Source organism: Trichoderma atroviride, chromosome 4 (genome assembly GCF_020647795.1).
Source record: "Trichoderma atroviride chromosome 4, complete sequence".
In the NCBI taxonomy this organism is placed as follows: Eukaryota; Fungi; Ascomycota; class Sordariomycetes; order Hypocreales; family Hypocreaceae; genus Trichoderma; species Trichoderma atroviride.
In genome coordinates, this window is record NC_089403.1 from 3,848,253 (window position 1) to 3,870,947 (window position 22,695).

Consider the following 22,695-nt stretch of genomic DNA (forward strand, 5'->3'; position numbering starts at 1 on the left):
ATGGTGCCGACGCCGACGCCGAAGACGCCTTATCGAGAGAAACTAGTAAAGGAAAGGCGCGGCTCTGACCCGTATTTATTATGACAATTGCTGCTCTTAAACCGAGTCTCACCTCCCAGCCCGGGTGGAACAAGTTGATTCATTCAAACCATCATCTCACCTAGATCATCACCTTGGCACAAAAGACTTTGAACGAAGAAGAAGAAGAAAACAAGGAAAAAGTAAAAAAAAGAAATTGGAAAAAGCAGTTCCCAGCCATGGCGTCGTCTCCTTTTCGCTTCATTATCCGGCGGCAACTCCAATTGGCGTTCCGGCCCCGGCACCAATTCCGTGCCCAGTCATCCTCATCACCGCAGCCATCACCACAAACATCATCATCACAAATTCAACATCAAATCTCAAAACAGTTACCAAACAGCAGCAGCGTAGCCGCAGCAACACCAACGGCAGCAACAACAACCACACAAAGTACAGCCATTTCTCGTCCACTATGGCAGCGCCTGGGGCCCGTAACTCGCGCCGCTCAGGCATATGGCCGGTCTCAGAAAAAGAGGCCGTATGTGACGCAGACGATTACTTCAATGTTCATCTTCTTCTTTGCCGACCTGGGCGCCCAGAGCATGAATGATGATGAATACGATCCCTCGAGGACAGTCCGGAACATCATCATTGGAGCCGGCACGGCTATTCCCGCTTATTCATGGTGAGTCCAACATTTTCTTCTACTGAATTTTACACAATGCTAATTGGCCGTCTTTTACCTTACAAGGTTCATGTTCCTTGCCAAAAACTTCAACTACACATCTCGTGCACTCTCTCTGGGAGTCAAACTCGTCATGAATCAGCTCATTTTCGCCCCCGGCATCAACATCTACTTCTTCAGCATGCAGGCTCTGCTCGCAGGCGACGGCATCAGTGGCGCTGTCCAGCGCGTCCGAGACACTTTGCTCACAAGCTGGATCAACTCCTGCAAGATCTGGCCTATTGTCATGGCCTTTAGCCTCAGCTATGTGCCGCTGGAGTATCGATCCCTCTTCACCGGCGCCATCAACGTCTTCTGGCAGGGTTATTTGAGCCTTTTGAACAAATGGGCCGAGGCTCGCGAAGCTGAAGCTGCAGCTGCGAAACCATTAGAAGCTACACCTATTGCGCTGATTGAGGCCGCATGAGTCTTGCACGTACTAGGTAAAAATAAAAAGGCATACATATATACATGTACAGGTATGGATGGCGATTGTGGGTAAAAGGACTAGAGATAGACGGGCGTACTACTTCTTTAAAATAGCTAGACTTTTTTTTGTTAGATTTCATAAAGGTAGGCAGCAAGCTGACGGGATCATTTTTTAATCATGTCTGAATCATCTATTTTACATAAAATGCTTCTACAGTACCTAGTCACAAGTATCCTGCAAATGAAAGGGTGTACGTATGAAGTTCCAAATTCCAGCAGTATCGCCTCAATCACGCCCTCGCCAGTTTGACGTAACAATCTTTTGGTAGATTTACTAGCTTCTCGATAATATCCGGCCCGTTCAACGACTGATCAAGCTCTTGGAACTCAAAGCTCCATATCAACAGCGTCATCACCACTCTCAGCTTCATATATGCTAGCTTTTTCCCAAAGCACTGTCTAGGCCCGGCTGAAAAGGCAAGATTCGGCCCAGCTCGCGGGTCAAACACTTCTTCTTCTTTGCCGTCAGCGCTCTTTACCAGTTTCAGCCACCTCTCTGGCCTAAACTGAGATACATCTTCTTCCCAGGGGAGAACCTTATCTTTGGACTCCTGCGACTCCAAAGAGCGCGACATTTCGCGAATCGGCAAAGCAGGCTCCGTGATTGATGGGCCCGTCAGCGACATCATTATGTCTGTGCCCTTGGGGATTTGGTACCCCAAGATCTGCGTGTCGCAAGTTGACATGCGGACGATGAGCGTTGCAACAGAGGCGTATCGGAGAGTTTCTTCCATGACGGCGTCCAAGTATGGAATTGATGTATCGCAGATTTCGTCAATGGTGGGTAGCCGAGACGCTTGGTGAGCATCAAGATGAGCTTGTCGCAAGGCATACCGAAGCCGAGTCTGGACCGACTGATAGGTTGACATGTATTTCACCCACCAACACAAAGTAGCAGCTGTGCTATCGTGACCGCCCAGAAGGTACCCAAGAAGCTGTATGAATCATGTTTCGTTAGCATACGCGCTCTCTGGGATAAATCATCTATCTTGGACCTACTTCATCTCTAATAACAGGTGAGTAGTAATCCGGTAGCCGTCCAGCCACCTTTGCGGCATTCATCTCTCGCCATAACAGTTGATCCAGAGCACTCTTGCATTCAAGCGGGCCTCCCAAAGTAAGTTTCTGCAGGCTCTTGTCTGTCTGACGCATAATCAGAGTTTTCCTGTTCCAATGAGCCCGCGCGTGCTTTGGGTTGAGCAAAGCGAGGGCTTGCGAGAGTGAAGGAAAAGGGCTTGCTTGAGCTATCGACACCATTTCTGGGATGTTGAAGAGACCTTCGAGTTCGGGCGTTACAGGAGCTGATGAGAAACAAGCAGGTTCCCCCTTGATGTCGGGAAATGTAGGGTTGATGGCTTGTATATGAGAAATCTCGTGCTGTAGAGCAGAGCTTGTGTCGTCCATTCCAAAGGCAACAGCGCATATCATGTCGAGTGTTGCCGAATAGAGATCATTGCCCACTGAAAACGGTCTACCATAGCTTTTGAACGCTTTCAACTTCCACAATGCGATTAGGGCGATAGCCTTGTCATATATTTGAGGTGCCGATGCCTAAAACTACCTTTAGGATATACTTCCTTACATTAATGTAAGCTCAACAGCATAACGTACCTCTTTGAGAAACTTGGGTGCCATGAGATCTCGGATAAGCTTCTTGTGAAATTGGAGTCGAGGATCCGCAGTTTGCATCGTAAAGTGAAAATTTGGAGCCACCACGCCAATACACTCTTTATTCCTGTTACCCCTATCAAACTCTTTGGATCGGCGCGAACAGATATCCACAACCTCGCGATAGTCGGTCACAAGCACAGTCGGTCGGCGAAAAGGGAACAAGAAGACCTGAGACACCGGGCCTCCATGCTCTCGAGGCTGGTTCCATAGCCACTGTCGACGGTATCTTGCTTTCTTGAACAGCGGCACATCTCCGAAGAATCTTGAGGCTGACTCTGCGTTGTAGGGAATTCCAGGCAAAGGTTTAGGCAGAGCAGCCTGATAGACGGTATAGACTGTGATTGCGATGACCAGCCCAGCAAAAAGAAAGGGATAAACGTTGAGGTCAACCGAAAGGAATTCCATATCGCTGTTAGGGTAGTGGCCTTGCGATATTTTGGAGATGCCAAAAGACAATCTACAGAGCCAGCGTGGGCTGAGAAAGAAACGACTGAGATGGTATTATTTATTCGAGTTTCAGAAGCCAGTTACATGTGGGCTGTGTAACCTGTGGATGACTATGGATACGAGAAGTTTGAAAAGGTCTGTGTTCATTCAAGTGAGCAGTAGCTCACTTTTCTAGCAGAAACATCAGACTGTTGGTCGACAGGAGCAGTGACCAAGGGGCCGTTTGTGTGTTGCTATCCGCGGCATTGATCCACAGTTCTCACTTGTACTTGTGCGAGCTGAAAATGAGAGCATCATACCTAATTAATTTACCCATTCGCGGGCATCGTCAATCAACTGCCCAATGTAATCTTTACGGTGGGCTCATTCGTGTGCAGCAAGGCTTCGGGGGACATGTCCCGAGTTGGCAGCATAGCCTAGTGGCACAAATCAAAATCAAGCTAGAGGGCATATATATTGTGCGGCTCACATACAGCTGCAGCCGGATTGGCAAATTATGTGATGTATTTGCCCATTATCTGCCTCTTCGGAAGCACTATCCACACGAGATCAGTGAATCGGCAAATCAATAGCAGAGCAAGCGCCGAGCATCGACATTGTCAAGTCACAACGGAACACCACTTACATGGGTTCCTACATACACCACAATGCACGTTGGTGCTCTGCCTGCATGTGCATTTATTGACTGCACTCTCCGGAATGCTCCATACATACTTGTACATGTGGCCCCGAGATCCAACCACAGAAAGAATTCGCCAATATGTAGTCGTATTCAACCTCCGGGCCACAGCCAGTGGTTACCTACGTTGGTAGACAACCTCGAATATGGAGCGCTACTGAGCCGCAACTCCACTCTGTTACCGCCGATGCCCTGCCGCCTGGCGAATCCATCGAATCAGCAATGGAGTGGAATGGGGAAAGTGATTGTACCGGCATGTGAGCGGCTATTCCATTTAATAGTTTATGGTCTAGAAGAGCCGAGTTATGGCTGCCCAGATTAGGAAACGGCATGTAGAGTTACATCGACATGGCAGATGAGGATGTATTCGGGCAACGATTGATAAGCTCCAAAGTGTGATGTGTATGTGTATGTTGGATGGCACCACCCGTAAGTAAACTCCTCGACTTTTCGTAGATGGACTGGATTTCATTCTTCTACTCCTTCTCTCTCGCTTTTCGATCTCTGTTCCCACCGGCGGAAGATCCGTGTCTCATCGCATTGTCAAGGTCTAGGCGAGAACACGGATCCCAATAAGTTCAATGCTTGTGGTCGATTACTGAATAACACAATGTCATTGTGGTCCTGCTGGTGTCTATTGCATTGTTGGATGATTCGGGAAGCTCTATCACGATTTGTGATTCTGGGAAGATCCGACAGTGTAACAGTCAGTGCCTCACTTACACGTAGGTAGGTATGCTAGTGATTAAATATCTCAAGCGGGGAAGATGACGAACCGACGCCGGCTATGTTACCTGGACAGCCTCTATCGTGACATCTTGTAGTTGCTGTTGTTTTACCTGCTACATCCAATTTCCAATTCTCGCTTCTCAATCGACAGCTTGCTTGACTCTAGCCTTTACGTTACATTCCAGCAATAATCTGTGTCAGAGTAGCCGCCCAAATGCGGCCTGTACATGTATGCACGATGCATGTATAAAATCTGCGGCCAGCGGACCGCCGCCACAGACATTAAATGTTCGATAAGGCGTAGAACTGGCCATCCGTCGCTCAGCAGCGGAATCTAGGTTATCGGTGGGGTTGCAGCATCTCGGCAGCACTTGCTGATGGGCTGAAAGTTCAAATGTTGTCATTTCAATGTCTGGCTTTGAGTGTTTAAAGCTTCAATGCTTTGGCACGTGCGCTTAGGCGAGCGCTAAAGCAATGAGCGCTAAAACAAGAGCCCTGTCAGCCCGCCCTCAGCGCCCGGGGTGGCCTAGATCTGGCGATGATGTGCCTGGCAGCATGCAGCGGAACGTCATCAAGGCCCCTAAGCTCTGCTGACATGCTTACGGTGCACATCGCGAACTCTCCTTTGTTATCCATTCTTTCTCTCAACATTTCCATTCATGCCCTGACGCGACCGCAGCCGCTCTTTTGGTAGAGATTCGAGCCCTTTTTTTTTTTTTTTTTTTTTTTTTTGGGTACACCATCTTTAAATGCCATCATTTCTTGGACGCCATGCTTTCGAAGCTCTTCTCGACGACCCTCAAGCTCGCCCTGCCGTCGCAGTCCTCAGCTTCGCCCAATCCCTACCGGGCCTTGAACCAAGATGAAGACGCAAACGAAGAGGGCGAGAGGCCCGATGGACCATCTCACGCATCCGATGCAGACTCGCAGCTGAAAAACCATCGAGATGCGGCGGCGATGCTGCTCATCAAGCTGGGCCGCTCACCGGACGAGGTCATCACGGTTTCGCCCGCCGACGACGCCCGCATCCTTCGCCGCATCGATCTCGCTCTGCTTCCACTTATGCTTTCCGTATACTTTCTCCAGGCTCTCGACAAGGCCACGCTGTCCTACGCATCGATATTTGGCCTGATCGACGATACAGGTCTCAAAGGCGACGAGTTCTCGTGGCTCGGCAGCATTGTTTATCTGGCTCAGCTTATTATGCAACTACCCTTGGCCTGGGCCCTAGTTAAGCTTCCCATTGGCAAATTTACGAGCATCATGGTACTCGCTTGGGGCATTACTTTGACTTCGATGACATGGGCACACAACTTTGGACAGCTGATGGCTGCCCGCTTCTTTTTGGGCGCTTTTGAGGCTTGCGTGGGACCGGCCTTTGTTGCGATTACACAGATGTGGTGGAGACGAAGGTAAGACATTACTTTAAGGCGTTGTCATAGAGAACCAAGTACTGACGCTTGGATAGAGAGCAAACGCTGAGGATTGGATCTTGGTACTGCATGAATGGCTTGACTTGGGTGGTGAGTACACCATGTTGACTTTCACAATCTTTTGACCACTAACAAGGCGTAGTTTGGAAGTCTCATCACATATGGACTCGCTAGTATTCATTCATCTTTGAAGCCATACCAGGTAAAGAAGACATCCCTATCTCCAACTTCCTTTCTCTAACATGGGCAAGATCATCTTCCTCTTCTTCGGTATTGTTACGGTCGCAGTCTCTGGGGCTATGTTCTTCTGGATGCCGGATTCTCCTACCGAAGCAAAGTTCCTCACCGACAATGACAAGATTATTGCTATAGAGCGTCTACGCAATAATCAGATGGGGGTTATGTCGCGAGAGTGGAGGTACGCTCACTTTTTTGAAGCTCTAAGAGACGTCAAAACCTGGTTATGGGTCATTATGATCTTCTGCATCTCAGTACCTTCCAACGGCATATCCACATTTGGGCCACTCATCATCCACAGTTTTGTGACGGATCCTTTCAAGACTATATTGTTCAACGTTCCGGTTGGATTCTCTCACATTGTAGCTGTTTCATTGAGTGCGTATGTCTCGATGAGATGGAAGCTCAAAGGACCGGTCATTGCCATTTTATGTATCCCGCCAATCATCGGCTTTTCGATTCTGCTGCATTTCCCACATGACGCTGAGCATCGAGCAGTCTTGCTTGCAGGATATTTCTGTCTTTCCACTTTTACAGGCATTAGTAAGTTTTACTCTAATTCAACAGCATTTTTGCAATGCTAACACCCGGCAGCACCACTCATCTACTCCTGGTCGGCGCAAAATACGGCTGGAGATACAAAGCGAAAGTGTACATCAGCGTTCGTATTTATCGGTGCCTCTGCCGGTAACATTATTGGTCCTTTGCTTTTTACGCCAGACGAAGCACCTTCATATTCGCGAGGCTTACGTGCAAACGTTGTGTTTTTCACCATAGTCATCGTTCTTGTGGGAATTACATCGCTGTATCTGAAATATCTCAACACACACCATGCTAAGCGCAGAGTGGCACTGGGAAAGAGTGCAACCGTTTTGGACATGAGCTTAGAGACTGCAGAGGAGGTGGAGCGCATGGAAGCATTGGAGCGAGCGATGCGAGAGGGGACCCAGAGGCTCTCTGTGGAAAACGGAGATACCAGGCTTGAAGGGGACGATGAAGAGAGCGGAGTTCAGACTGAGGACGCCAAGGGCCAAAAGGCTTTTGCTGATATTACGGACCTCGAGAATGAAGATTTTGTCTTTGTATTTTGAATTGGCGGCGTTTGAGGATGGTGACGGATACCCAGCCTTTATTTGTATTTGTATTCCCTCTAGTACTATCATGAAGTAATGTTAACGAAGCTCTTATCACACCCATGCTGTAAGCAGCCGGATAACATTGAATAAAGGATATCAATTGAGGATGTTCTTGGTCATCGAACTCTGGAATTAACTTTTACATAAAACGCAGCTTTTATACTGAACCCATATATACGTTACGTGTGATTTGTTTCGAATTTTATTGAACCTGTTGGATTTGGCAAAGTCCAACTAAGGTGCCGCTGATTGGTCCGCGGACGGTCAAGGTAGGTATAATCAAAGCGGCTGAGTACCATTATCGCCTGCAGCCTGCTTCTGCACCCCTCACTGCCTACAAACACGTCTAAGCTTGAGATGAGGCTTCCAATAACTGCTATCCAAAGTGGTTAGTGTGTTGGTTGCCTCATATTCACTTCGTTTTTGATAGGGCCACTTGCCTTTCACCGCCTCCACTACTTTGTAAAGTCTGGATACACGTACCTGCCTATCCTTCTACCCTCCATTAGGACTTACATCGCGCTGCACGCGACTTTCCCTCACCTACGCGTCTACCATGGTCAGAATGAAAAATTTGCCTTGTAGCCCTCATATGGACCTCAATCGTCTCCCCCACCACTTTGATAACGACACATATTCCGAATTCTTAGATGCAAACCAGCAGGATCGCACAATCGACCCTGCGGCGGCGGCGGCAGCAGCTTCAGTAGGTCCCCTTCTTCACAACGACTTCGCGTGTTCTAAGGCGATCAGACAATATGTCCAAGGACAGGGATGAAAACGGTGGTAGCACTGCTCCAGCTCGAGAGAAGAGAAAACGTTCAACCAGTGATTCTGCTGGAAGAACAGCGGCTGAGCGAAAACTGGCGCATGCAGACTACACCGTCGGCTGGATCTGTGCTCTGCAGATCGAGTACGTTGCCGCGCAGATTTTTCTTGACCAGGTCCATCAAGCCCCGGAACATGTGCACCCTCATGACGATAATTGCTATGCATTGGGCAGGATAGGACGCCACAATATAGTCATTGCCGTTTTGCCCAATGGAGAATACGGAATTTCCAGTGCTACGGGCGTTGCAAAGAATATGCTGAGCAGCTTTCCTAATGTTCGAATCGGCCTCATGGTTGGTATCGGTGGCGGCGCTCCAAGCGAGAAGCATGATATACGGCTTGGTGACGTTGTGGTTAGTGCTCCTCGCGACGGAACTGGAGGCGTTTTCCAGTATGACTTTGGCAAAGCGATCCAAGATGGGACTCTTCATACAACAGGGTTTCTGAACCAGCCGCCAACGTTTCTCTTAACTGCAGTGAATGGACTTGAAACAGACTACGAGATCCACGGTCACCAACTTGAGGAGAGCATCAATGACGTTCTTGAGAAATTACCGAGGCTGCGTCGAAAGTATGCGCGACCGCTGCCAAGCACTGACAGACTATATCAATCAGCAGCGATTCATCCATTGACTATCGAGGAAAATTGCCCAAATTGCTGTGACAATGACTCGTCGAATATAATAGTACGTGTCGACCGAACTCAGGAAGACGACAACCCAGCTATTCACCATGGCTTGATTGCCTCGGCAAACCAAGTGATGAAGGACGCCCTGATACGAGACAAACTAATCAAGGAGAAAGATGTCTTATGCTTTGAAATGGAAGCAGCTGGACTAATGAATCAGTTTCCTTGCTTAGTTATTCGTGGCATCTGCGATTACTCTGATTCTCATAAGAATAAAGAGTGGCAAGGCTACGCAGCAATGGCAGCCGCAGCTTACACCAAGGACCTTTTATCCAGAATCCCCCCCCAATAAGGTTGAGGAGGAAAATCGGATCATCGATGTCCTAAAAAGTCAGTGTCAACTAGTCAATAGTGAATATATCGACATATCGATTAGGTGTTAATTGTTGCAGATGTCTTTGATGGCGTTGAAAAGCTTCTCAGCGTACATTACGATCAAGAGCACCAGAACATTCTCAAGTGGCTCGCACCTATTGACTTCGCCATCCAGCAGAGCGAGTATATCAAGATCCGTCAGCGAGGGACTTGTCATTGGTTTCTTGCCTCGGACGAATATTTGTCTTGGCTCAAGTCTGACAACCAGACGCTATTCTGCCCCGGAGTTCCTGGAGCCGGCAAAACTATCATGAGCGCAGCAGTTATCGATGACCTCCTTTACGGCCGATATAAAGATGACGCCAGTGTAGGAATATCGTACCTATACTGCGATTTCAGGAGGCATAACGAGCAGAAAACAAACGATCTTATCGCGAACCTACTTAAACAGCTAATTCAGAAGCAAAGGAGGATACCTGATTGTGTGCAGATTCTCTATGACGAGTATAACGAAATACAAAAAAGGCCGTCTTTGACTGAGCTGCTAGAAGCATTGCATTCTGTCAGCAGTCTTTACTCTAAAGTCTTCATCCTTGTCGATGCACTAGATGAGTGTCAAGAAACAGATGGATGTCGCAAAATCTTTTTATCGGAGATTCTGAAGCTTCAAAGAGAAACGAATGTAAATATATTTGCGACTTCGAGATTTGTCCAGGAGATTGCCGATACTTTTGACCAAAGTGTTCACTTCGAAATCAGAGCCAAAGATGAGGATGTGCAAGCATTTCTTGATAGCCGTATGGATAGGCTTCCAAATTTTATATTGACAAAGCCAGATTTACAAAATGAGATAAAAACCAAAATATCTCAACTTTCTGATGGAATGTGAGCTATTTTTGCCAAAAAAAAAAATTGTTCCTCGAAGTCAAACGTTCTCAGGCCTGACTGGTTGCAGGTTTCTTCTTGTGAGGCTTCATGTTGACTCTTTAGCCCGGCTACCGACAGTAGGCGATATCAGACAAGCGTTGCGAAATTTACCTCGTTCACTAGGAAAGATATATCAGCAAGCAATAACAAGGATCGAAAGCCAGGGGCAACATTTGTGTCAATTAGCAAGAAAAGTCATATCCTGGCTCATCCACGCAAAAAGAGTACTCTCCATGACTGAACTCCAACACGCCGTTGCAGTCAAGACGGGAAATCTGGAATTAGATGAGGAGTTCATTCCTGACAGAGAAACCATGGCTTCCATCTATGCCGGCCTCGTCACGCACGACACCGAGAGAGATGTCTTGCGATTAGCACACTATACAATTCAAGACTACTTTGAGAAGGAAGGGAAATTCTGGATTTCGGATGCAGAGACAGATATCACCACAGTCTGCGTCACCTATCTCTCGTTTCACGCATTTGAAGGCGGCATCTGCAAGACGCAGTTTGAGTACGACCAGCGGCTGGCATCAAACGTGCTATACCACTATGCTGCGAATTACTGGGGTCACCATGCTCGTGCATCTACAAACACACAGCCGATCCTAGAGTTTCTCCATTCCAAGGCCAAGGTATCTGCCGCCGACCAGGCGCTGGAAAGGGGCCGGAGATTCTTCGACGACCTTGGGGGCGGGAAAATAGGCTTTCATCTTGCAGCGCATTTCGGATTGGAGAATATAGCGACGCGCCTACTCGAAGACGGGCAGAGTGTGAATGCCAGAGACCATCGCGGATACACACCAATCGTTTGCGCCATTAGAGGAGGGCACCAGGGCATGGTCGAGCATCTGCTCAGAATCGGCGCCAAGGCCAACAGTAAGGACTACCGGGGCCGCACGCCGCTTTTTGAGGCAATTAGCCATGCGGACGACGCCGTCGTCAAGCTGCTGCTGGGAAATGGTGCAACAGTCAAAATGGCCGACTGGAAGGGCCGGACACCACTCTATTACGCTTCAGACATTGGTGACATAGGCATAGCCATGCTACTGCTGCAAAGCGGTGCTGACGTTGACGTGCCGAATAACTATGGCCAAACCCCGCTGTTTCAGGCTTCCGGTAGCGGGCATGAGGACATCGTCAGGCTTCTGCTCAATCTCGGTGCTGAAATTGATGCAGCAGATCAGGACGGCCGGACGCCGCTCCTTTGCACTTCGCAATGGGGACATGCGAATATCGCCAAGGTGCTGATAGAAAACGGCGCCGAAATTGACGCGCCGGATAATGACGGCCAGACGCCGCTTGCTGCTGCGTCCAGTCTCGGGCACAAGGACGTCGTCAAGGTCTTGCTGGAAAATGGCGCTGGGGTTCATGCAGTAAATGCAGATGGCCATACGCCGCTATGTTTGGCAAATTTTCATGGGCGCAAGGAGATTCTCAAGCTGCTGCTAGAGCATGGAGCTGGTGCTGGTGCTATAGAATTTGACACGGAATCATAGTGTAGGTCGGAATGAAGTTGAAAGTGCTGCTAATGCGAGGTGATGGAACAGCATAAAATCTGCGCAGACACTCCGTACGTGTTATAGGCAAAGCTGATGTTACCAGCAGGCAAGTCATATCAGCAGGTAACATTCATTGCAGTCCGCAGTAAGGCTGTATACCAAGTACATGCAGCTAACTGGTCAATAGCAATTTGCTAATAAGGTCGCTCTACTTGACTCTACATATTCCTTTTGAACAGTCAAGGCAAGTTTGCACGGCACATCAAAAGAGCCACTCATCAATAACTTGACCAAAGTTGAAGCCATCCGCACGCCGTCTTCACCCAATGGACTCGATTTTTAAACGTTCTTATTCAACCTTGGAAGATGCGGTTGCCGGCGTCAAGCAGACTGGCAAAGAAAACGGCTACGACCTCTCCATCCACAAGGAGAAGCCTTCGGGCCGTGATTTTCACACGATTGTAATCCGCTGTGCCAAAGGGAGGCCATACCTGCCGTCGGCCAAGGAAAGGGTCCATGAGACGAAGAGACGGAAGACCAGCACGCACAAGACTGGCTGCTTTCCACTTCAATATCAAGCTGCTGAACAAGGCCGAAGCTAGCGTTTGGTGCCCACAACGCATCATCAGTGACAACGCCAATGAGCACAATCACTGGCCGCTGGAGCCAGGAGCGGTGCCAAGCTTCCGTAGAGACGACATCTTGAAAGCAACAGCGCGGATTATCTCTGCTAGGAATACGGGGCTCATGCCAGGACAGATTCTTGTTGAATTACAAAACGGCCCGGACCCCGGGTCAGATGTAAACAACGTTCTCACGCTGCATCGTCGCAATGGGCTTGCCGGCAAAACAGCGGATGCAAGTACCAGCTGAGAACATCATTATAGCACGTTGAGGCGTTGAAGCGCTGGGATGAAAGTCGAGTTCCACTGCTCTCATATTGAGCTGGCCGTCGAGCACAGCTGAGGTGACAAGCAGACAACACATGTCAGCAGGTTGCATGTGCATCCTGGGGCATATGAAATGGGTGGCTCATTGGTCAAAAATAGTTTGGTAACAGAGCGGCCCATGTTCTTGCATTGGCTCATTTGTGGGCATGGACAAGCAAAAGATGAGCTGTCGATGAGGCGGTGCTGGCCAGTCAGCAGCTTCAGCAGCGCATACAAAGTGGAGGCTGGGGCGAAAGCCGCGACAGCTGTTGAGGCCGCCGTTGAGCTGTTCCACCATTATTGGATTGCCAAGCGCCTTGCTCATAACTTATTCATATTAATACAAAGAAATAGAGCAAGTGTTATTATCCGTGTTTGTTATTACGAGTATATAAAGGGCAGCCGTCTGATCGGACTCACCAAACCCCTCAACACAGCTCCTGCTGAACACCAACAACCATATTTCGTCATAGGGATCTAGCTGTCCCCAAATACCTCATTCTCCTTGCGGGCCTTGTTTTATTATTATCTTTCATCCCAATCTCCAATTACTTTTCATCACAAATCAACATGTCTGAAGGCGGTTATCGTTCAGTCGCCTACTTCGTAAATTGGTATGTACCTGTGATCTGGTTACACAACATTAGTGTGCCCATTTATCCGTGCATGCATCTTCAGCTGATACTAATGTTCTGAACCGAAAAGGGCCATCTATGCCAGAAAGCATAGGCCGCAAGACCTTCCCGCCGATAAGCTCACTCACGTCCTCTACGCCTTTGCCAATGTTAAGCAAGACAGCGGAGAAGTGTAGGTTATCTCTGTTCCCGTTCTTATAAGACGCACTCTGACATATATACAGGCATATGACTGATGGCTGGGCGGACACGGACATTCACTGGGAGGGTGATTCGTGGAATGATACTGGCAACAACATGTATGGCTGCCTCAAGCAGCTCAACCTCCTCAAGAAGCGCAATCGAAACCTCAAAGTTCTGCTGTCCATTGGCGGCTGGACCTATAGCGGCAACTTCAAGGGCCCGGCCAGCACCCAGCAAGGCCGCGAGACATTCGCCAAATCCAGCCTTGAGCTTCTGAAGAATCTCGGTTTCGACGGTCTGGACATTGACTGGGAGTATCCTCAAAATGCAGACGAGGCCAGAAATTTCGTTGAGCTTCTCGCCACTGTCCGCAGAGAGCTGGATGCATACTCAGCCACGCTTCCAAATTACAGCCATTTCGAGCTGACTGTGGCCTGTCCTGCGGGGCCCACCCATTTTCGAAACCTCGACATCCCAGGCATGGACAGGTATCTCGATTTCTGGAATCTGATGGCTTACGACTACGCGGGCTCTTGGGACCCGACGAGCGGCCATCAGGCCAATCTCCACGTGTCGCATGACAACCCTACATCTACGCCGTTTTCAACTGACGCGGCCATTGACCACTACACGAGGAACGGTGTAGCCCCCAGCAAGATTGTGCTCGGAATGCCTATTTACGGCCGTGCTTTTGAGAACACAGACGGTCCGGGCAGGCCATACAACGGCATTGGCGAGGGGTCCTGGGAGAATGGCATCTTCGACTACAAGGTTCTCCCTCTTCAGGGCTCACAGGAGATTTATGACCAAGCCACCGGCTCCAGCTACTGCTTTAACCCACAGACGAGAAAGCTCGTTTCTTACGATACCCCTCATGCCGCCAGAGTCAAGGCTGGCTACGTCAAGGAGTGGGGTCTTGGAGGCGGCATGTGGTGGGAGAGCAGCGGTGATAAAGAGGGCCAGGACAGCTTGATTGGAATTGTTGTCAATGAGTTTGGCGGTCCGCAGGCACTCCAGAGGAAGGATAACTGCATCGATTATCCGCAGTCAAAGTACGACAACTTGAAGAATGGATTCCCAAATAACTAGAGTCTCTTGATTCGAGCATGAGAATAGATAGAATGATAAAAAAGAAGTAGAATATTAACAGAAGAACATTGAAAAAGAAAATGGCTGAGTATCTTCTCATCGCCTATAGAAGCAACTCCTGATCAGCTACAGCTCACCTTTGATTCACCGGACAGCCCCGCTCCCTCTCACGTGACACATCCCACATCAACGTCGCTCCCGGCTGCAAAATTCTATTGGCCCGTGCGCTAGCGCTCAAAGCTACCAGAAAATTTCGTCAAACTAGAAAAAAAAATTTGGATGCGAAGATCTTGGAAGAAACACCAAACCGAAAAGCTGCCACCAATTGCAGTCACCGCGTCTCTCCTCTCAATCTAACGGCGCCGCCTGCACAGAGATACAATGGCGCACGTAGATTACGTCCTTTTCGAGGCCGCCCTGGGTTATGCCCTCTTCAATGTGGTGCACCAGGCCGATGCCGTTGGCGCCAAGTTGAAGGAGGTGCAAACCGCCGTCAACGAGCTGCCCAAGTTCAGCAAAATGGTCAATCTCGTCAACTTCACTCCTTTCAGGTAATAACACGCTCCTAATTGGCTATGGATCATCACTTGGGCCGGGAATTGACATGTTTAAACGACAGCGGCCACGTCGAGGCTCTCGAGAACGTCAACCTGATTTCTGAGGGTATCGTTTCCGACCAGCTCAAGTCGGTGCTTGAGCTCAATCTCCCCCAGACGAGCGGCAAGAAGAGCAAGATTACCCTTGGTGTGGCGGAGAGGAACCTTGGTGGTGCCATCAAGGCTCAGTTCCCCGGCCTCTCCATCGAGACGATCGAAACCTCAGTGGTTGTTGCCGAACTTATCCGTGGAATTCGTCTGCACGCCGAGAAGCTGCTGAAGGGCCTCCAGACTGGTGATCTCACCAAGGCCTCGCTCGGTCTGGCCCACGCGTACTCTCGTGCCAAGGTCAAGTTCAACGTGACCCGCAACGATAACCACATCATCCAGGCCATTGCCACCGTCGACTTCCAGGATAAGGGTGTCAACGGCTTTTTCATGCGCCTTCGTGAATGGTATGGCTCGCACTTCCCTGAGCTCCAGAGATTTACCTCGGACAACTACACCTACGCCAAGCTCGTCGGTGTTATTGGAAACCGAAAGCTGCTCTCCGACGAGAAGCTCCACGACATCGCCGCTGTCCTTGGTGAAGATGGAGAAAAGGCCGAGGCCATCATTGATGCCGCCAAGGTGTCTATGGGTTATGACCTTACCCCCACAGATTTTGAGATCATCGATCAGCTCTCCCAGCTCGTCCTCAAGCAAGCCGATAACCGTCGATCAACCTCCAACTATCTTGATGAGAAGTTGAACCAGGTCGCCCCCAACCTCAAGGCCCTGCTTGGATCAAGCGTTGCTGCTCGTCTCATCTCCCATGCCGGTTCTCTCACCAACTTGGCCAAGCTCCCCTCGTCCACCCTGCAGATTCTTGGTGCTGAGAAGGCTCTTTTCCGTGCGCTCAAGACCAAGGGTAACACCCCCAAGTTTGGTCTTCTGTTCCACGCTGGTGCCATTGCCAAGGCTAGCAAGCAGAACAAGGGCCGCATGTCTCGATGCGTGGCCAACAAGGCTTCCATGGCTTCTCGTATCGACGTCTTCTCTGATGAGCCTTCTACCCGATTCGGTGATGCTTTCAAGGCGCAGGTAGATGAGCGTCTTGAGTTCTACGCCACCGGCAAGCGCCCCACCAAGAATGCAGATGTCATTGTACGTTACGACTTTCCTCACTTGATTCCTTCTGAATGCAAACTAACACTAAACTAGAAATCTGTCATGGAGTCTATCGGCGATGCCGAATTAGAACTTGATGAGGACATGGTCGATGCTCCTGAGGTTGCCGCCAAGAAGGAGAAGAAGGACAAGAAAGAGAAGAAGGACAAGAAGAAGGACAAGAAGGAGAAGAAGCGCAAGCGTGATGAGGATGAGGATGTTCCCATGACCAACGCTGATGACGACAAGAAGGAGAAGAAGAAGAAGAAGAAGTCCAAGTCAAAGGATGAGTAGAGTGCTTCCCAGCACTTGGAGGCTTCGACTGACTCAAAGTCCATCACTGAGGTAGCCCAGCCAGAGGAGTCCGAAGATGGCGGCGAGGACGATGAGGCCTTGGCTCACGAGAAGACCGACAAAAAGAAGAAGAGCGACAACAAGCTCGGCAAGAAAGAAAAGTCGAGCGCCGTGTCTGATCTAGCTACGTCGCAAGCCTGCGGAACTCTTGCTGATCCTATCCAGGACTCTTTGGTGATGGCTGAGGAGACTAAACCCTCTCAGCCAAAGCCCAAGGACAAGACCAAGAAGGCAAAGAAAAGCAAGACTCCAAAGGCTGAGTAAGTTTTGCTTTGCATGAGAGATGTCGGCTCTGGAACTTGGGGTGGTATCTGCTTCACTTTTGAAGGAGTTGTAAAGGAACTATGGAATTGGCGTTCAAGGAAAACAGCTTTGCTACTTATTTATTGTACATATAAGGGATGCATACCCCATCTCGATGTTGCATTGTTCGAATTAGCTCAGGTTATTCACATCAACATAATTGAATTCAAGTTTGAAAAATTTCAATCTGGCTGTCGCGTGATGCATATGACGGAGGCTACGAGAGAGACAAATTGTAAGAGGGCCCCATACTCGGTTAAAGTGGATCAACTAAATCGTAAAATCTTTCGTGCAAGGCCAAAATAATTTGGATAACGGTTTACAGGTTCGCGTTATCAGTCAATTGGGTCCTCTCTCACACGGCATTCCAGCACTCGATATGATAATCACGATAATGTCACAGATGTGGAAAGTCTTTATACGGCATTCATTGCCCATTGTCACATGAACTACAGTTCCCGAAAACTCCAAACGTGTCTTAAATCAAGCATTCATTACCAGAAGCCGCCGGATGTGCTCTCTATGCTACATCAACGCCTTTGTTTGCTATGGCAGTCCCATGGCTCCAGCTGTCCAATCCACAAATTTTCATTCCATTTTTAAAAGGTATAGGGTTTTTTGTCGTTTACTGCTTGTCGAAGACGTAGGTCAGGTGGCAGCGACCGCAGTACTGACGATCAGGCATGGCAGCCATGAAGACACCAGCGCCGCACTAGAAAGGTAAATCATGTTAGATTCCAAATGCTTTTTGCCACATGATCAAAGCGTTTTGTAAGCCGTATGGAAACGGCACAAGGGGTGGTACTCACAGTGTCGCTGGGGCACTCTCGTCGCAGACGCTCGATGTTACCATCGTTGCTGACCTTGTAGTACTTGAGGACAGCCAACTTGGTCTTCTTGCGCTTGTGCTTGATCTTCTTGGGGGTGGTGTAGACCTTCTTCTTTCGCTTCTTGCCACCACCACGCAGGCGCAGGACCAGGTGGAGGGTGGACTCCTTCTGGATGTTGTAGTCGCTCAGGGTGCGGCCATCCTCGAGCTGCTTACCAGCAAAGATCAATCGCTGCTGGTCCGGGGGAATGCCCTCCTTGTCCTGGATCTTGGACTTGACGTTGTCGATGGTGTCGGAAGACTCCACCTCAAGGGTGATCGTCTTCCCCGTGAGGGTCTTGACGAAAATCTGCATCTTGCCTAACTGGAAGGGTTAGATTTTTTTGCCTGGCAAAAAATTTCTGCGTGAGACGTCTGGGGGAAGAGAGAATCCGTCGATGAGAGACAATCTGCAACATCGACGGGGATATCTGGGAAGCACGGGAACGAGCTCCGTAAAAGCAATTTCAAGAGAGAGACATCAAAGATGATTCCCTCATGAAGCTCACGGAGCTCATGGAGGGCAGAGAGAAATGCAGCATCTTTCAGACATACCTCGACAATAAAATTACTGCCGTCCTAAGCAATCTTCAGATGTTGCGGTTGATGAGTGAGAAGTACTTTCAGTGGTGTGGCGCGCCAGAAATTTCCCTGCGCTGGCGGGCGGTAACCGTCATCACATGACCTAGGGTTTTCGCGGTAGCTGCCCTGCCCCTCGCGAAATTTGCCTGGGCATGCTGCATGCTGATCGGTCATTGTGTGGAGCACACTAGCGAGCAGGCGATTGATTGATTCAGCACAATCAGCTTTCCTGAGCCCTAGGCCAAAGTTCTTTTTGACAAACACCGATTCCAGTACGTGGGCTGAACTCCTTTCTCTTTTCTCCTTCTTTCCTGCGTGAGAATCTAACAGTTCAATCCAGACACCGCCAAAATGGTCAAGAAGAGAAAGAACAAGTACGAATCCCTCTTGATGTGTTCTGTCTGCTCCTTCTAGCATGCCGCCATCGACGATTTTGTATCACTCTGTGGTTGGATATGATTTCGTGACGGCTGCTTTGCAAGATTGACGACATGGCACAATCGTGAAGCATGCGAACTGGATGCTAACATTTTCACAGCGGCCGCAACAAGAAGGGTCGCGGCCACACCAAGCCCATCCGCTGCAGCAACTGCTCGCGATGCACCCCCAAGGATAAGGCGATCAAGAGATTCACCATCCGCAACATGGTTGAGTCTGCTGCCATCCGTACGTTGACTCGAGCCCAAGTACATACACAGAACTTGCATCCGCTAACTGCTCCTCTCCAGGTGATATCTCCGATGCCTCTGTCTTCGCCGAGTACACCGTCCCCAAGATGTACCTGAAGCTGCAGTACTGTGTGTCTTGTGCCATTCACGGCAAGATTGTCCGGTACGTTGCCTCCCCTGGGAGTGTTACAACTGCGCCATCACGGCGTATGTGCTTCAGATGAGCCTTGGTTGTACGATGGGACATTGTTATGTCCCAGCTCTCGAACATTTATACCCCTTCCCTCTCAAAGGTACGTTTGAAAGCTGACAGAATTGAAACAGTGTTCGTTCCCGCGAGGGCCGCCGCAACCGTGCTCCCCCTCCCCGTGTCCGCTACAACAAGGACGGCAAGAAGATCACCCCCACCGTTGCCCCCAAGGTCTAAATATGGGAATAATGGTGTTTGGGCGGAGTCTGGTGACGTTTAACGGCTTCATGTAAAAATTTGATTAGATGAATACCCGGGACAAAGAGAATCCTGGCAGCTAAATGAATCGGACTTTTTTCTTGTTAAACTTTGACAAACATTGTGCCTTTTGCCATGTGATTGCAGTATGTTGGTCCAAAGGTACTGCAGAGTCAAAACAGACAATGATTGCAACCTACTTGCTACTCTAACTGCTCGTTAACCCAATGCCCTCCATGCTTCATACAAAGCATACCAGCTCTTCGCATCCAATTGCATCAAACTCAAACTCAAAAGAAGAGACTCGGCCTCACCAAGGCAGACCCATTCTGCGCACACTCATACGGATCAGCACAAACTCCACCACCGCAGCAACTCCCAGTCAGACAAATAAACGTCGGGTGTCCAGCCCTGGAACAATCATCATCCTTCTCACACTCGCTCACAAAGTTGTCGCACTCGGTAATCTCAAACGCCACAGACGCTCCCGAGGCCGTCTTTCCGCAGACGCAGCCCGTATCGCCCAGGTGAGCGCTGGTGGGATACGCACACGTGCCGTTGGTCTCGTCCTTCTTGGCGTCGCTTCCGGGGCTGCAGCACGCGAGCTGGGATGGATCCTGGACCGTGACGTTGAACGGCTTCGGGTTCTCGGGCGCCCAGTTGAGTCTCGCGAGGGCGTCGATGGTGGTTACGCCTGCGCGGAGGCTCATCTTCAGGGGCATGTCCCCGGCGTGGAGATCCTCGCAGATGTCGTCCTCAAAGTTGCGGTAGTGGTTGTACACGTCGATGTACTCTTGGATGGCGCTCGCCTTGCCGGGTGGCTGCGTGCGAAGCTTGGAGAAGGCCTGCTTCAGGATCTCCCAGAGTTGATCGTAGTAGATGACCATGAGGTTGGCTTCTGCTTTTTGCGCATCGTCGAGGCCCTGGTTGTAGAGCTCCGTGCGAAGAGATTCTGGGTTGATAAAGTCCTGGCCGTTGGCTTCCAGAGTTGTGATGACGGTGGACAAGTCGGGACAGGCACCGCCAAAGGGGTCCGTAAAGAGAAACTCTTCAATGTCATTCCTGACAGCCCATTCACATCTCATTGTACCCGAATCCGAGCCGGGGAATGTACAGTCAAAAAGCCATCGGCCGGTGTCTTCATCGACTTCGATGCTGTTGCAGTTTGATTCTCCAACCTTGAGCGATGGATATTGCCGCACAGTTTGCTTGATCGGATTATTGCACTGGTCTCGAAGATACAGAGTCTGATTAAAGTCTGCATCATTCATTCGCTTCCGTTGCTGACTGCCCGTCGAACAGACTTGCCCAGACAGCGCAGCAAGTTGTTGATACATGGAGTCAATTGTAATGGAAACATCATACTCGCACTTCTTGGTTGAAAAATGGATGCCCTTTGCGTCAATGATCATGGCGTTGTAAAGGGAGTCCACAATGGCGATGTAACTGCGGTTGGAAACATCGATGTAATGGGTCCCTTCGGCAGCATCTCGCAACGTAAGATACAAAGGATCAACACCGTCTGTCTGGAAGTCTACAGACTCAATGTATGGGAATGGGATAGTAGCATTCTGCTCTCTGAGGTTTGTATTGTGAAGCAGTGCTCTTCGTGTCGATCCGCCTTGTGGCACAGGCATCTGATAGCACGTTGGCTTGACAATGGCGCCCGTTCGAGTAACCTGGGTGAAGTTTGCAGCAGGTAGAGGAGGCGGGCCTGTCTGCGTTGCGTTGACAATATGACTGATGGTGCTGCTGTTGAAGCTGCTGGGAGTGATAAAGGGGGGAATGGTAAGAGTAGCTACTTGAGTGCCGTTTGTGACTGTGGTAACCGTCCCCAGATTTCCAAGGCTTGAAGAGGACCCTGAAATTACTCCAGATGTAGCAGATGGAGGGTTTCCAGCTCCGGTGCCCCATTGAGAAGATTTGACTGAGCTATTCCAAGCAGCGGTGCCAGATGCATCCCCAGAGGTCATTACAGGCATGGATTCAGTATAAGTGAAGCTCGGTATCCGCGTGTCTGTAAAACTGGCCGAAGTTATGCTGAGACCCTGGTTAGAGCCCTGAGAACCGCTAGCTGAGCTCTGGGCATTAGATGTGCTATTAGATGATTGTCCACTTGCAGCTGTAGTAGAAGCATGTCCTCCAGAGTTTGTTGCTCCTCCAGAACCACCGTTTGCAGGGTCGTCTGTAGATTTAGCATCTCCTGTGGCTGAGCTGGTCGATGCTGTGCGAGAAGATGCCCCTGAGCCATCATTTGTATTGGAAGTTCTTGTTTCCGTTGCCGAGCCGTTACGAGAGTTGGCCGCACCATCATCGTCAGAGTCAGACGCCGACGTCCCTTGAGAAGCGTCTTTCGACGTGCGCGTTACTTGTCCCGTCATTGATCCAGTGTCTGAACCAGCAATGCCTGACTGAGTAGTTGATCGAGCCCCGGAGCCATTAGCTGCGGAATCAGTCGACGAGTTTTGATTACCTGAAGGATCGGTATTAGTTGCCTTGTCGGTAGGATCTCCATTGTTGCTCCCAGAAGCATTAGAAGTAGCAGATGCTCTACCAGTTTCTGTGGCCTGGTCATCGTCGCTATTGGTCTTCGACGCGCCTTCATCATCCCCATTCTCAGATCTCGCTTGAGTAACGACATATGTAGGCGATGGCCCGTGAGAATTACGCCATGAAGTATATGGCCCAGTACCATTGGATTGGCCAGCCGGGGAACCAGTAACAGCTGTTCCATACGATGTGCTGGTCGTCACAAGGCAGGCACACTAAAAAGACACGCATTGTTAACTCAACTCAATATACTGCTCATAAACATTTAATCATAAAGAGGAGTACTCACATATGAAGACAACTTGGCCGAGGAATACGTCGTAAACTGCGTCGGAGTCGACGACACCTCGCAGGGCGTTCTTATCATACTCGAACAAAAGTCCCCGCCATCTCTCGAGAGCGACGTATACAAATCATCATGGTCACAAGAAGCGACATTCTGCGCCGCAGGAAAGGCAGATGCGCCATGGAGAAGAAGAAACTGAATCGCAAGAAGCAGCATTGTAAACAGATAA

The 22,695-nt window shown here is 49.6% G+C and overlaps 12 protein-coding genes across 13 annotated transcripts; 9 read left to right on the forward strand and 3 right to left on the reverse strand.

Annotated features, from left to right (window-relative positions):
* Positions 1–257: 257 nt before the first annotated feature.
* TrAtP1_008641 (uncharacterized protein) lies at positions 258–1,169 on the forward strand (the record flags this gene model as incomplete). The annotated part of the gene is made up of 2 exons (XM_014086904.2): positions 258–703; positions 770–1,169. The coding sequence occupies 2 exons, from the start codon at positions 258–260 to the stop codon at positions 1,167–1,169; spliced, it is 846 nt and encodes a 281-aa protein (XP_013942379.2).
* Positions 1,170–1,461: 292 nt separating this feature from the next.
* On the reverse strand, positions 1,462–3,307 carry TrAtP1_008642 (uncharacterized protein; the record flags this gene model as incomplete). The annotated part of the gene is made up of 3 exons (XM_014086905.2): positions 1,462–2,166; positions 2,231–2,782; positions 2,843–3,307. The coding sequence occupies 3 exons, from the start codon at positions 3,305–3,307 to the stop codon at positions 1,462–1,464; spliced, it is 1,722 nt and encodes a 573-aa protein (XP_013942380.2).
* A 2,182-nt stretch (positions 3,308–5,489) lies between these two features.
* TrAtP1_008643 (uncharacterized protein) lies at positions 5,490–7,622 on the forward strand. The gene is made up of 5 exons (XM_014086906.2): positions 5,490–6,169; positions 6,226–6,280; positions 6,333–6,392; positions 6,442–6,970; positions 7,022–7,622. The coding sequence occupies exons 1-5, from the start codon at positions 5,529–5,531 to the stop codon at positions 7,516–7,518; spliced, it is 1,782 nt and encodes a 593-aa protein (XP_013942381.2). The 5' UTR covers positions 5,490–5,528; the 3' UTR covers positions 7,519–7,622.
* A 699-nt stretch (positions 7,623–8,321) lies between these two features.
* TrAtP1_008644 (uncharacterized protein) lies at positions 8,322–9,374 on the forward strand (the record flags this gene model as incomplete). The annotated part of the gene is made up of 1 exon (XM_066113991.1): positions 8,322–9,374. One exon carries the CDS (start codon positions 8,322–8,324, stop codon positions 9,372–9,374), a length of 1,053 nt encoding a protein of 350 aa, XP_065970081.1.
* Positions 9,375–9,707: 333 nt separating this feature from the next.
* Positions 9,708–11,823, forward strand: TrAtP1_008645 (uncharacterized protein; the record flags this gene model as incomplete). The annotated part of the gene is made up of 2 exons (XM_014086907.2): positions 9,708–10,282; positions 10,353–11,823. The coding sequence occupies 2 exons, from the start codon at positions 9,708–9,710 to the stop codon at positions 11,821–11,823; spliced, it is 2,046 nt and encodes a 681-aa protein (XP_013942382.2).
* Positions 11,824–12,152: 329 nt separating this feature from the next.
* Positions 12,153–12,428, forward strand: TrAtP1_008646 (uncharacterized protein; the record flags this gene model as incomplete). Its single annotated transcript, XM_066113992.1, has 1 exon — positions 12,153–12,428. The coding sequence occupies one exon, from the start codon at positions 12,153–12,155 to the stop codon at positions 12,426–12,428; it is 276 nt and encodes a 91-aa protein (XP_065970082.1).
* An 897-nt stretch (positions 12,429–13,325) lies between these two features.
* TrAtP1_008647 (uncharacterized protein) lies at positions 13,326–14,662 on the forward strand (the record flags this gene model as incomplete). Its single annotated transcript, XM_014086908.2, has 3 exons — positions 13,326–13,369; positions 13,461–13,562; positions 13,615–14,662. The coding sequence occupies 3 exons, from the start codon at positions 13,326–13,328 to the stop codon at positions 14,660–14,662; spliced, it is 1,194 nt and encodes a 397-aa protein (XP_013942383.1).
* Positions 14,663–14,906: 244 nt separating this feature from the next.
* On the forward strand, positions 14,907–17,239 carry TrAtP1_008648 (uncharacterized protein). The gene is made up of 3 exons (XM_014086909.2): positions 14,907–15,213; positions 15,282–16,404; positions 16,462–17,239. The coding sequence occupies exons 1-3, from the start codon at positions 15,044–15,046 to the stop codon at positions 16,699–16,701; spliced, it is 1,533 nt and encodes a 510-aa protein (XP_013942384.1). The 5' UTR covers positions 14,907–15,043; the 3' UTR covers positions 16,702–17,239.
* A 246-nt stretch (positions 17,240–17,485) lies between these two features.
* On the forward strand, positions 17,486–18,553 carry TrAtP1_013358 (uncharacterized protein). The gene has a single exon (XM_066115883.1). The coding sequence runs from the start codon at positions 17,820–17,822 to the stop codon at positions 18,255–18,257; it is 438 nt and encodes a 145-aa protein (XP_065970084.1). The 5' UTR covers positions 17,486–17,819; the 3' UTR covers positions 18,258–18,553.
* TrAtP1_013357 (uncharacterized protein) lies at positions 17,486–18,553 on the reverse strand. Of its 2 annotated transcripts, XM_014086910.2 has the most exons (3): positions 18,488–18,553; positions 17,874–18,257; positions 17,486–17,776 (listed from the first exon to the last, which is right to left on the reverse strand). In XM_014086910.2, the coding sequence occupies exons 2-3, from the start codon at positions 18,246–18,248 to the stop codon at positions 17,690–17,692; spliced, it is 462 nt and encodes a 153-aa protein (XP_013942385.1). In that variant the 5' UTR covers positions 18,249–18,257; positions 18,488–18,553; the 3' UTR covers positions 17,486–17,689. The 2 variants fall into 2 exon arrangements, with proteins under 2 accessions (XP_013942385.1, XP_065970083.1); XM_066115882.1 differs by having other exon boundaries at positions 17,874–18,553.
* A 240-nt stretch (positions 18,554–18,793) lies between these two features.
* TrAtP1_008649 (40S ribosomal protein eS26) lies at positions 18,794–19,739 on the forward strand. Its single transcript, XM_014086911.2, has 4 exons — positions 18,794–18,888; positions 19,053–19,180; positions 19,243–19,345; positions 19,507–19,739. Exons 1-4 carry the CDS (start codon positions 18,866–18,868, stop codon positions 19,607–19,609), a joined length of 357 nt encoding a protein of 118 aa, XP_013942386.1. The 5' UTR covers positions 18,794–18,865; the 3' UTR covers positions 19,610–19,739.
* On the reverse strand, positions 19,734–22,682 carry TrAtP1_008650 (uncharacterized protein; the record flags this gene model as incomplete). Its single annotated transcript, XM_066113993.1, has 2 exons — positions 19,734–22,395; positions 22,470–22,682. 2 exons carry the CDS (start codon positions 22,680–22,682, stop codon positions 19,921–19,923), a joined length of 2,688 nt encoding a protein of 895 aa, XP_065970085.1. The 3' UTR covers positions 19,734–19,920.
* Positions 22,683–22,695: the final 13 nt, after the last annotated feature.